General features: G+C 48.2%; 2 protein-coding genes across 5 annotated transcripts; one reads left to right on the forward strand and one right to left on the reverse strand.

Annotated features, from left to right (window-relative positions):
- LOC122366900 (ribulose-phosphate 3-epimerase-like) lies at positions 1-2,615 on the forward strand. 3 transcript variants are annotated; one of them, XM_043339554.1, is made up of 4 exons: positions 1-45; positions 1,013-1,120; positions 1,435-1,656; positions 1,998-2,615. In XM_043339554.1, exons 2-4 carry the CDS (start codon positions 1,025-1,027, stop codon positions 2,103-2,105), a joined length of 426 nt encoding a protein of 141 aa, XP_043195489.1. In that variant the 5' UTR covers positions 1-45; positions 1,013-1,024; the 3' UTR covers positions 2,106-2,615. The 3 variants fall into 3 exon arrangements, with proteins under 3 accessions (XP_043195489.1, XP_043195488.1, XP_043195490.1); XM_043339553.1 differs by lacking the exon at positions 1-45 and adding an exon at positions 302-729; XM_043339555.1 differs by lacking the exon at positions 1-45 and adding an exon at positions 325-344.
- On the reverse strand, positions 2,545-12,839 carry LOC122366899 (RING-type E3 ubiquitin-protein ligase PPIL2-like). Of its 2 annotated transcripts, none has more exons than XM_043339552.1 (12): positions 12,795-12,839; positions 12,405-12,506; positions 9,607-9,820; positions 9,190-9,333; positions 8,504-8,669; positions 6,115-6,260; positions 5,682-5,805; positions 5,238-5,386; positions 4,577-4,728; positions 4,085-4,274; positions 3,332-3,507; positions 2,545-2,896 (listed from the first exon to the last, which is right to left on the reverse strand). In XM_043339552.1, exons 2-12 carry the CDS (start codon positions 12,434-12,436, stop codon positions 2,815-2,817), a joined length of 1,575 nt encoding a protein of 524 aa, XP_043195487.1. In that variant the 5' UTR covers positions 12,437-12,506; positions 12,795-12,839; the 3' UTR covers positions 2,545-2,814. The 2 variants fall into 2 exon arrangements, with proteins under 2 accessions (XP_043195487.1, XP_043195486.1); XM_043339551.1 differs by having other exon boundaries at positions 12,405-12,526; positions 12,795-12,838.
- Between the last annotated feature and the right edge of the window lie 621 nt (positions 12,840-13,460).

Raw genomic sequence — 13,460 nt, forward strand, 5'->3', positions numbered from 1 at the left:
GACTGAAACCGCGTGAAACGGGAAATAAACGTAAAACCCAGACAGGTAACTTGCTGTGTGTCTGTACCTATGCCTGCGTGTGTAACTGTGCCGAATGCAAGTTATGTTAACGATATTGATTTATTTAGTCAACCAAAGATTTGAAAATACGTCAAATACACTTTATTTGCTCTATATTTGGTTTCTATAGACCTTGGGATGCACATTGGGCTTTGATCCTGTCGACCTTGGGATATGGAGCTCGATTTTGGGAAATTCGCGCGGCGATCTTGGGATTTAGAAAAATTCCCGTTGGTAACCCTGACGCTGAGGTCGTTTGTGAAAGTCGACAGCGCTACGGTTAGGTCGAGACCCGAGTATTTTTCACCTGCCGTGTGTTTGAGACTCGCTGACTGCTGCACATATTGTATTTCTTTTAAAGACCAAGAGCCTCTGCTTCGTGGGTGCTTCCACTGCCGCTTCGGCTTCTGTGAAACTTAAAAGCACATCAAAATGGCCTGTGGTCCTAAGGCTATGATCGGTCCATCAATTTTGAACTCTGATCTTTCTATGCTCTATGATGAGTCAGAAAAGATGATAAATTCAGGCGCAGACTATCTTCATCTAGATGTGATGGATGGTCATTTTGTGCCAAACCTGACGTTTGGGCATCCTGTTGTGAAATGCTTACGACAGAAGATCCCCAAATCATTTTTTGACATGCATATGATGGTTGAAAACCCAGAAAAGGTTAGTATATAAGATAAGCTCAGTGCACTATCACCTATTTGCCTTAGAAGTTAGTGCACTCTGGAAGGTGTTGTGCTTTCTGCCAACAAGTGGCAATCCCACAAAGAAGGAGGCTGATCTGACTTCATTCTTAGACAAGTTGTATGCTGATATTTTGTCTAAAAAATGATCAGTATCTGTGTCATTTAGGTACCTGATTCAAATAGCAATGAATGAATAGGCGCCCATTGTATTTGTGTGTGTTATGTGTTCTGCAGTCACCTAGGTACATTCTGTTCACCAGTGGGTGGAGGCCATGGCTGATGCTGGTGCAAACCAGTACACCTTCCACATCGAGGCCTCCAAGGATGTTCCAGACCTCTGCAGGAAGATCAAAGAGGCAGGGATGAAGGTGAACATTTGTACATGTGTTTTTCAATAGCGACTCAGTCTTATCTGGTAGTAAAGTTAATGACTGAAAATAATTTCTTAATTCAATGAACTCAAGTCTCAATGAACAGATGAAATGCAAAAATTATAATCCAGGGTATGCTGATATGGCTCTCTAGTTCTCTACACAGTACACACTTGTAAATGGTACCTGCCAGAACTGCTTTGATCCTGCCATGCTTCATTAGGTACTTAGTTTCACCTTGTTTCAGTCCACCACCAGATAACAACTACCCAGCACCCACACCCGTCCACCCCGCCCACCCTGTCTCGCAGGTGGGCATCGGCCTGAAGCCGGGTACCGACGTGAGCGTGGTGCTGCCGTATGGCCCGCTGGCCGACATGCTGCTCGTCATGACGGTCGAGCCCGGGTTCGGCGGACAGAAGTTTATGGCCGACATGATGTCCAAGGTGGAGCGGCTGCGCGCCGAGTTCCCGCTGGTCAATATCGAGGTGGACGGCGGAGTCAGCCCGGCCAACATCGACCAGTGCGCCAAGGTGGGTCATGGGGGGGGGGGGCATTGACGACCGACCGGCATCTGAATTCTGAAACTTTATCGATGTGTCGCTATCCGGCACGTTCCCTTGTGCGCTTGAAAACCCTCGACTTTTTACGTCACCCTCCCGTGTCAGCTAACCCGAAGATATCGCGAGGCATCGCATGTCAATATTTTTCGCATGTCGGTTTAACATGGTCCAAACGTTGCCGTTCAAAGTGTATCTGAAGCTAAAAGTCGTCATCACGGCGCTTCATCTCTCAAACTAGCACGCCGCTCTTCAGTGTCCCTCGGGTGCTACCGTCACCATCATTTAACCCTTGCCTCTCGTGTTCGTTCCAGGCCGGCGCCAATATGATCGTCTCCGGCAGCGCGGTGGTAAAGTCGCCGCAGCCGGCAGAGGTCATCAGTCAGCTGAAGCAGGCCGTTCAGAAAGTGTTCCCCGAGTGACGTCATATTACCCAGCGTGACGTCAGCAGGGGTGGTGCAGACGGCGGGCTCCAGCACGGCTCTATTCCATGTTCCGCTGGTGGATAGGCGGCGACTGAGAGGATATCGGGTGGACAGGTATGTTTTGCATCGGTTTTCACGAATAGATACTAGGTCAAGTGATGGGAGCACGGAACAGTGCCGGGTAGCGAAGCTGGTGATACCAAAGTGTTCCATGATGGACAAAATATTTCCGGTCTGTAAGACAGGAGGAGCTTGTCATTGTTAAGACGTTCGTCAGTGTCGTGTCGAAAATGAGTATTCAACATTATTTTTAGCAATTTTATGCTGGCTTGTGTTCTAAGCGGTGTATTTGTTTTTGGAGAAACATTCCAAGCGTGTTGCATGACGAATTATGATGGTGATACTCAAGAGCTCCGTTTACATCCACATTAAATACTATTTGTATCCGTTTATATTTCATGTTATTGGCATACGTGACTCAATATACACTTATTGCTGATGACTTCACCGGCGAATTGGATGAGCATAATGGAATGAGAAGGAAAAGTACACCACCTTGCAACGCGCTGTCAGAGGAAACAGCCCTCCATTCCACACATATTTCGTAACACGCACCTTCCAGCCTGACGTCGCCCACAGTATGTGCTAGGCACCAGCAGTCCGCAGTACCGTAACGTCACGAACCGAACCCCCCTCCGCCGCCCGCTCACCACGAACTGAAGCTGCCAAAATCGTACGACGCCTCCTTCCGCTTTTTGTTCGGCTGCGGCGGCGGCTCGTCGGCCTTCCTGTAGGCGAGGAGGGAGAGATTCACTGTGGGCCGGAGCCGAGAGTCCCAGACAGCGTAGTGCATGGGCGATGGACGTATGAATATTCAACATTATCAGCCTGCGGCATGAGTGAGTGAGTTGGCTAGGACAGGGCCGCTAACCGGCAGCATCACATTGGAAGGGATGTGCAAATCGGATGGTTCAATTGACGCCATTTGACTTTGTTATAGACTGCCAGTGCCGTCCCATGCCCCCGAGCGGGGTGAATTGGTACGCCGGCCAGGCGGGAATGATGCTCACTTAGGGGGAGTCAGTGATGTCCAGCTGCCACAATAGCATGCCAAGAGAGCACGAAGTGTGCAAAGAGCTAATTGATATAAAAGACGCAAGAAATGTTGGTACAAGCCTCCCCATAAGTCCCCGATCTTCTGCCGATGTCCGTTGTTCGCTCACGTTTTTGACGCGGCGGCCGCGGCGGTGGCTCCGGGTGCGATGTACTTTCCGACCCCCTCCCGCAGAGGTTTGAGCGGTCCGCGCACGGCGTTACCGCTCCGGGCGGAGGTGGAGGTGACTTTGGAGCCCGACTCTGCCTGCAGCCGCTCGGCCTCCTCCGTCCTCAGCCGGGCCAGCTGTGGGCGGACCGGGGAGAGATGCGGGTCAGAATGGCACGGACAAGGACAGACAGATACCTACTCCAACAGACTCGTACTGCCCGGGCTAATACATGTAGGCACTGGTCAGAAAGATACAAGCTAGCATATACTCTAATCATCTCGAATATAGAGATGAACAACATCGCTCACTTATATACATTCGCAGACATGGCTCATAGTGACTGAATAACACGGAACTCGTAAGAAAAGTCACTAGCAACGGCACACCTCCCTCCAAACGGTCAGGCGACGACAGCCTCTGGTACGCTACCGCAAGCTGGTGCCAGAATAGCCGTTCAGTCTAGCAGGCTAACTCCCAGCCTGGATACTGGTCGAATATTCGCATTTCCCACGGATACCTAACCGGCAAGGTCACGGCGACCCCGTTCTCAGCTCAAATCTTACAAGCTGTTACAAGTTACCTCCCACAACACACTACACTGACACCTTCGTCTGCCCCCTTCCAACAAACATATATCTAAAATCTAAAATGTGATCTGACTATCCGATACTTCCCTCGCCTGTAACCTCCCTCCCCCACGTTGCTCCTCACCTCCTGGTCGGCCTCGGCGAACGGGTCAACGAACACGTGCGCCGCCGTGATGACAATGTCCTCGATGGGCCTGTCCTTGTTGTCCACCTCCACCTTCTCGATGGTGGACAGCGTGTCCAGACCTCCGACCAGGCCACCGAACACCGTGTGCTTGTTGTCCAGGTGCTTACACGAACGGTACGTGATGAAACTAGAGGGAAGGGGACGGGTCAACGGGCGGCCGGACAGTTCCGTAGCTTTGATAAAACACCAGCTCTAAATTGGGTTTGAATTATTCGCACGAATCAACAGCCAAGAGTGAGATGACTTTTTTTTTACAGTAACGTTGTTTGAAAAAAAAGAAGAAGATAGAACGAGCTTATAACGCAGAATGAACACGACTGAATCAACATAAATTGGCATGATCCTCAGGTACAATGCTGTCTGGTTCCAGCTCAGCCTGCTAATCTGCTGGGCTGGCCGGCAGATGCTCGTCAGTGCATGTATACTCACAACTGCGATTTGTTGGTGTTTGGCCCCGAGTTGGCCATAGAGAGCACTCCGCGACCGTTGTGGCCCAGGTTCGGCCGGAATTCGTCGGCAAACGGTTCTCCCCAAATACTCTGTCCACCCTCACCGGTTCCCTGGGGGTCGCCTCCTTGAATCTGTGGGACAAACAGGGAGTAAAGACTCTCCCCAGATACTCTGACCGCCCTCACCGGTACCCTGGGGGTCGCCTCCTTGAATCTGTGGGACAAACAGGGAGTAAAGACTCTCCCCAGATACTCTGACCGCCCTCACCGGTACCCTGGGGGTCGCCTCCTTGAATCTGTGGGACAAACAGGGAGTAAAGGCTCTCCCCAAATACTCTGACCACCCTCACAGGTACCCTGAAAGTCGCCTCCTTGAATCTGTGGGACAAACAGGGAATAAACGCTCTCCACAGGGCACAGATACTCAGATACTTGATGGGGGGAAAACATTTCGAATGAGCGCTTTAACTCTATTCACACGTTACAATGAATAAAAAAAAAAAAACGGGACGATTCACCAGCAACCGCTAGGCTAGTGTGCGCGTCAGTCGTCGTCACACCGCAATCATACATCATACCGCAGACCTTCCGACCAGAGAATATAATCCCACCACCACCATCCCCCCCCCCCTCAAACTCACCATGAAGTTCCGTATCGACCTGTGGAACTTTGTGCCGTTGTAGTAGCCGCTGGCGCAGTGCTTGATGAAGTTCTCGCAGGCGCGCGGTGTCTGGTCACAGTGCAACTCCAGGTTCAGAGGGCCCACATTGGTCACAAGACGGACGTACCCTGGCGAAAAGGTCAGGTCGGGTTAGATCACAGTACATACCAGAAAGGCCACAAGATCAATTGTGATATGCGGTCACTCACGACCTGCTGCTTTTGGTCAATGCCATTAATAATTCGTGTCGAAATGACATTTATTGAACGTATGACGTATGTTGAAGTCAGAGCCCATGCCAGCCGGCTTTTCAACCCAGTTCACGTCAAAACCCTGCATATTTTACCAAACAAATGTGTCAAACAAGTGTTATTCTTCTCCCCTGACTTGACATGAGCTGCCTCCTCACCCGGCCCCACGGACCTTTCTTTTTGACGTGTTTGTATCGGACCGTGTCGTCATCGACGACGGCCGCCTCGTGCTCCAGCACGGGCTCCATGGCGGTCGACGTGAACCCGGCCGCCACCACGCCCGTGGAAAAGTGCGCCTACCGACCACACGAAGAACGTCAGTGGTCCCACGCAGTACACAGTCAGACGTGGTATCAGCGGTACAGCGTCAGTGGTCCGAGCGGTAAGAGGGCACCACTGTACCGTGAGCGGGCAAGATTACTTTCAGGGAAAACAGCAAGAAACATGCGCCACTGATGCTGAGGAATGGATAGACGGGGGGCACATCAAAGAACTACCAAGCACACATCAATTAAAGTTGAAAATACAATAAAAAGGTAATCCGTGATAGAACGCCAAGCTACCTACTAACGCATTCTCCAGCCAGATCCTTGCCCAGAACTCACCGCGTTGAACTTGTCGGCCTTTTTCTGTTCCTTAACCTCCTTCTGTGCGGGTTTGTACTCGCGATCGAGCTCCTCCAGCACATCCTTGGTCACCGAGTTGACCTTCTTCAGGCGCGCCTGAGGGTCCAGTCGACTGCGCTCCGCCTCTGCGGGTCGGATCAGGAGCGGTTACGGCAAATGAGAGAGAAGGTGCAGCTCGGCAGGGATGTACCATCCCTAGTAGCACACAACATTGATACAACATTGAGATATGTTGAAATCAGGTTGATTGTCAATATTGGTGCTTCAACACGAATTCAATATTGATTCAACGTTGATATCACGTTGATATTTGGTTGTGCTTTGTCGAATCTTGGTTGAAGTTCAACATTGTAGTTCAACATCGATACAACATTGTCCCAATGTTGAGTTCACAATATCGACAGAGGTAGCATTTCAACGTTGTGATTCAACATTGATACAACATTGTCACGATGTTGATTTCACAATATTGATAAAAGTAGAGTTCCAACATTGTGATTTAATTACTATATTGCCCCGCAGTTGTGTTGACACTTGACAGCATTAAAGGGGGCGGTGTAAGGGGTCCCATGGGCTGGCTCGACAGGTCCTAAGGCGTCTATCGGACTTTAAGGGTGGGATCACTGAGGTTCCAAATAGACGAATGGTCGTATAGATATAGTACCTATTGGTATCTTATAGGCATATACGTCTTGAGTATGATATATAGAGAGTTATAAAGTGAATGGATCCTTAAATAAAGATAGCTCCACTTAATAAAATCCTTTTATAACATCCTCAACCTACGTTGAATTAAGCAGCATTATTGTATCGGCATTATTTTATTCGGGTGCCACTGCACCGGTGCCATTCAAGTATCACGGTAGTTAGTGCCTTGGTCCCCTCCCACCAGTCGTGCGCTGTGCTTTTTCAGAGACCGTACCGACTGGAATCTAACGACCGCTGACCGTTTTGAAGACTGCACGCGGCCGGCAGCGGGCGGTCCCATCCTCGCCTCCGGCTAGAGAGGGGGAGACCGCGACAGGGGACCGCGCGTCCCCCGTCCCGTTGTGCCGGCTCGCAGAGTGCGGACGGGTGTGTTGAGTGTGTTGTGTCCAGTGTCGTCTGGCGTCTCCTCTTTCGATCCGACCATGTAGCCGTTTCCGCCAGTTTCTGCTGTGTGACAATCAGTGCATTTATCCTAGTTATTGCAGTGATAAGTTAAAAAAACTGACGCTGAAACGTTCTCTTCAAAATGGTGGCGATCACCGTCGTCACTCACTTGCCTGCGGCAAAGAGAAAAAGTGCTGCCGGTGGCGTCATGTAGCGTCATGACTTGAAACAGGGCCCGGTAAGTATAAAAGAATAGATTCATGGTAGTAGGACGTATAGGTTCATGCGTGATGCTAAATGCACTTACATAAATATCTATTATCTGAGCTGAAAATGACTGAACTGAATTTACTCAAAGGCCCAATTTATTACCGTTGTTACATAGGAATCTCCGCTTTGTTACAGGAGTGCGAGGCTCGACAGGCGACTCAACCCCCACGGCCCTGACTCAACCGCTCAAGATGTGAAGATGGCGGAGACTGAGCGGCGGCCGAGGTTGTGTGACGTGATATGTGAAGTGTAACTGACTCGAAAAAAGTGAAGAGCTGTGCCGGCGGCCGAGGTTGTGTGACGTGATATGTGAAGTGTAACTGACTCGAAAAAAAGTGAAAAGCTGTGCACATATCATAGAAATACATTTTCCCCCGAACATTGACTGTGACGGTGACGCTGGAATATTTTAGGTAATTACGGGATCCTACGGGATTTCGTACACGATAGGTCTGTCCACAACAACATCGAGACAATGTTGTATCAACATCGAGACAATGTTGAATCAACCAAGAATCAGCATCGAGACAATGTTGTATCAACATCGAGACAATGTTGAATCAACCAAGAATCAGCATCGAGACAATGTTGTATCAGCATCGAGACAATGTTGAATCAACCAAAAATCAACATCGAGACAATGTTGTATCAACATCGAAACAATGTTGTACAATGTTGCCCTGTCAATATTGATACGATGTCGAAATGCAACATCGTATCAATGTCGAAAGTGGCTAACAGAATTACATCGATACAACATTGTTGTCAATATTGATACAACATCGATACAATATTGATGTGCTACTAGGGATAGGGACTCAGGGAGCGGCGGATTTGACTTATGTTTATCACAAGGAGGGAGACTGAGCTATACCACAATTAGCTGGATTATACCATGGGGAGGTGGCAGTAGCAGAAACGCGACCAAATTGTAGTATTACACCGTCCAAAACACATAAGCCAGCTAATTCGCGCCATGCGGCATAGCTCCCGCGAATATCCTCACCTTCGTCGGTGACCTTGATGTTGTTTTTGATGTGGTAGAAGGCGGACAGGTTGAACTTCTGCAGGTTCTTGGGGTCCTGTATGGTGATGATGTCCTTCCTGGTGAAGGGCTCGTCCGTGACCAGCTCCTTCCAGTTCTGGGGCTTGATGTTCAGCTCCTCCACCGCCTGCCGAGTCAGATAGACATAGTCAGTCGGGCATTGCTGAGATCGACGGGCACCAACAGAAATTAGGAGCAAGCGCAATGGTGCATCATTTAGTAGCACTATACGAAATAAACGGTAGCGCTCGGATCATTTGACTGTACCATTGTACTGCTTCCGAAAATCACTAAATATGGGCAATAACTGCGAGCTCCTTCCCTGAGCTATATTCTGTATGAGTACTCTTTCTATACCTAGTTCTCAAAATTTATGTGCGTAAGGTTAGAATGGAAACCTTTTTAGTTAGTCTTTTTTCAAATGGCAAAACGTCAAATAGCGCCTTTGAGACGGCAATCCATGCTACAATACGTCAATCATTGCACCAGGTGGCGTCGATAGCCGCGTCACACTAGAGACCTCTACATGTCGCTATGCCAAAACTGAGCTTACATACCCTACCGTGCAGACCCCACCGAGCCTCTCAACACAGGGCACGCGTCCTAAGCAGCCCCGGCCCCGCCGGCTTGCCCCGTGCTGCCCTCACCTCGTAGGACATGACGTTGCCGGTGGTCTTGATGGCCACGATGTGGGAGTTTTCCGTGAACACCTTGAACAGCACCGGGCAGTGGTACTTCCCATCGCTGTTCTTGAAAAAGTTCAGCTTGATGAGCGCCTTGGCTTCCAGCGGCTGAAAACGTGGAGATAGACAATTGAGAAGTTATTGTGAAAACTTTCCCTCATTTGCCACCTATTGGACAATGCAGGCATGGTATTACACACAGTCATGGCAGTGGAAGTCATCAACCCATTCCCATCAACCAGATCTACCTACCAGTTACACCCTCTTCAATTCAAAGATACGCTCAGTCCCCATCATTCAGCTGAGAGGTAGCCATATCACGGCACCCAGTGTCCCGAACGCGACTACCTCCGATACCCGCCTTCCCGAGACAGTGCTTACCTTCCCCGTGATGGGATCGATCTTGTATTTCCGCACGAACGGCACGACGTGCAGCAGGTCGAACACGTGCCCGTCGGCGGTGCAGAGCGGGTTCTCGAAGGGCTGCAGCGACAGCGCGCAGTGGGTGAACGGCAGCCGGCGGAACTCGCGGTCCTCGGGACGCGTCGGACGGTGGCCGCCATACTGGGTGGCCCACTCAGTGGCTGTCAGGTACCTGGAGTGGACGAAATTGCAGACTGTGAGCGGTGTGATCAATGACAGGCTGAAAAACTGGGCAATCTCGCCTGCGTTCGGACGTGACGTTTTACGTGTAGAATTTCCACGTTGAGGAATTCCTCATAAAAACAGCCCTTTGGACATCGCAAAATGCGAGGAATCCCGCGGGATCTTGTGAAACGGGCTTGCTTGAACGACCGTTTCGTCAGGAATTCCTCGACGTGGAAATTCCACGCGAAAACCGGCACGCCCGAGTCCCGACTACCGGCTCAACAACATCTGGTGTAACTGTGGAGGCATTCATTCGCTGCATGTGGTGAGAAGAAGATTAAACGTGGTGTGGTGCAGGATTTAGCATTCTGGATGAGCAGCAGGGTGCCTATCATGCAGAATGCACCAGATGTATTGTGATCAGTGGTCCAAGAAAATAATTGGCCTCCTTTTGATATTTTACATTAAGAATGTGTAAATATCTCAATTTTTTGGTTAAATTTAAGGTCTTTTTCAGGCTGGCTGGTGCTCATTTCAGGACGTCTGACCTGTCAGGGTTTGTCACCCTAACTGCCAACTGGAGTGGTTTTTTAACTGTGCTGCCATGCTTTGCACTCTGAATTATGTGATGGCATTCATAAGTAACTAGATACATTCCTTGCACATAACTGCGGAAGAGCCATAACATTTAGGTACATTGAAAGTGTGATTGCTCCTCACACCTCTGCATGTAATACTTTGTTGGAAGGGATTTGAAATGTCATTATCAACTGACTGATGAATAAATGTAGTTTTCATCAGATGACTTGATAAATGATTTATCAATTACAACACTTACCTACCAAAACTAGTTTTTGCTCAACCTCAGTAGGTGGAACTATGGTCATGAGTACCCAAATATAGGAACGTTCCCATTTTTGGGAACGGAGTTCCCAAATATGGGAACGGGCGTTCCCATTTATGAGAACGGAAGGTAATTTTTCGGCCGTTCGCCCACAAAAACTCATTAGTGCATCACGTCTCAAAAAAGTGCACGCTAATTTGAGTATCTACTAAGTCTCTATAAAATTATCTTTAATCTGACCGTTGAACAAGGAAATTGACCGTCGAATGATATTTTTAATGATTTTTTGAAATGACGGAATGGTGAAAACATGGGTTATACTACATTTAACTTGCAATTTTAAGGAAAATGAAGCGTTTTTTACATTTTGAGGTCAAGTATAATAATTTTCGCCTGGTTATGAAGTTTCATACTAGCGACACCAGATGCTGACATATGCAAGCGAACACGCGGACAGTCCCGAGGTAATATTGTTGACATTTGGTGTCGGGGCGCACGACCGCATGGAACGTCAGTGATTTTACCGAACTACTGTTGTAAACTCAGTTTCAGTGGTTTAAAATTATTCAGCTGTATTTTATCATCCCGGAAAGACATATTTTATTTGGATGCTAGCTGTTTAGAGTTGTTTTATAAGGAGCGTCATGAGCGTGGTTTTTGTCTTCCGTGTTTCTAAGCGTGATCGTTTTGGGGGAATTTCTCTTATACAGGTCGCTCTGTGTGGCTTCTTTATAATTTTTATGCTGATTTCGATCATTCCTCGTGCCCATCCTACCAGGCCTTTTGCCACTTACACTCATCAAGAAAGGAAAAAACTAGATTTTCATTGGGACTAGGTGTTTTGAGGGTGTAACATATTCAGCGTTCCCATTTTTGGATACTTCCTTGTGCTCGTCAACTATCGGTGATAAACAGACAGGTGCTTGACATGTCTCCACCCTCGGCGCGGACGGTGGATATAGGTATGGAAGACCTTGTTGAACATCGCTGAGCGTTGTGAATTACGTAATCCTGCAGAGGGGGGCGTGCCCGCTGCGAGATCGACGGGAATAAAAGCGCAGAAGACCGGGCGAAACATGCGACGGTCTTGCCGGAAAGGTCATCTGATGATTGTTGCGTTAACAATAATTTGCGGCGTTGGACGTGATGCTAGATAATGAAAAGAGCCCCTGAAAGGCGTCGGTGAAATCGTTCCCAATTTTGGCTACGCCGTTCCCATAATAAGGAACGCTTGCAGCGCCAGTGTACGAGAGCGTTCCCAAATTTGGGCTCGCGGCCCGGATGATGGACTGCTTTAGAAATAGGGTAACGATTTGAAACTACGATGGGCCTTACAATATCAAACTCTTTCCCAACAATATTGAGACAAATATCAGGCGGTTCACGATCGTTTTATACTTTTTGGACGTCATTTAACGGTTCTTTTTCTTGTTTTAAATAATGCCTATATGGCGTTCCCATATTTGGGTTTATCGTTCCCAAACATGGGAACGAAAATGCGTTCCCGAAAATGGGTACGCTTGACCATAGTTCCGCCTACTGACCTAGCATAGCATGCAGAATGCAGCTATCAAACAGGATGATATCATGAGCAATAGAACTATAGAACATGATGTGTAAACTATCATGTGATTAATAAAACAAAGATGAGAAGCATTATTTGTAAGGAAACCTGCGCTTGAGCCAAAATGACAAGAACTACTCGGTAATACCCCACTCCTCCGATTCAAATCAATTTCATACTTACAATTTATCCTTCTGATGTTGCTTTTTACCCATTTCTTCTTGACCTTTTTGATAGCTTGCTTCGTGAGTATGTTGAGAGGCGTCTTAGCGATATATTTACGACCTTATTGTCGCAGAATCCACCTAATATTGATCAATCACAACACACAAACAAACAACACACCACACACATACACACATCAAGATTGCTAATTATATGACGTTAAATGTGTAATGTGAAAAGTACATAGATGCTAGAAAACCGGCTCCCACACCCCTGCGCAAACAAGCATTCTATACCCTGGCTTAGTGCTTAGTATCCCACGCTCCCTCTCGTCTGCATATGCTCGAGTCATTGAAGACCCAAGATGAAGACTTGATACAAGACAATGAAATGGACGCAAGAATAGACCTAGTCTAATGACAGTCCATTAATCTAAACTTAAACTTAAACTTAAACACACGCTCGATCAAGTGTTCAAGGTTTACAAATATTTTGCATCCGTCTTCCGCTGCTGTTGGTCTTCATACGTCATCAATTGATGATAAGCTGACCAATCACAGCTAGCGTTTTGTGTATTCCGGTGCAGCATACTTTCAGGCGTTTGTCTCTGCTGCCATCTATGAGCGAATTTATAAGCATAAGTCGCAAACGCTCTTTACGCAACTTACCAGTTACCAGCATTATCATTTAAACGAAAAAGTGCACTTTTACACGAAGTCAGGTATGGTTTCAGCATTCTTAGAGCCATTGCTATAAACTCTTATAGTAACCTCACTTGATGCGGTGACCTGACCTGACGTATAACAGGTCACTCAGGGCCTAGGCTGCCGCCTGCCGACCACCGCGCCGCGCCCCGGACGGTGCAGTGGTGCGGTGGTCCGATTGTGAGTTGCAATCGAACCACCGCCTCCATGTGTTACACCATCCATAGGCGGCGGAACGGGGAGGGCACCGTGACCGGGGCACCATGCTCCCCTCTGATTTTGGCATTTTAACATTAGCCCTATGGGCGTTGCATCGAAAGAATAGGACAGAAAGTCGGCAGTGCCCCCCCCCCTTGTTTAAAGGTGTTCC

Source organism: Amphibalanus amphitrite, unplaced genomic scaffold (assembly GCF_019059575.1).
Source record: "Amphibalanus amphitrite isolate SeventyFive unplaced genomic scaffold, NRLGWU_Aamphi_draft 000838F_arrow, whole genome shotgun sequence".
Lineage (NCBI taxonomy): Eukaryota > Metazoa > Arthropoda > Thecostraca > Balanomorpha > Balanidae > Amphibalanus > Amphibalanus amphitrite.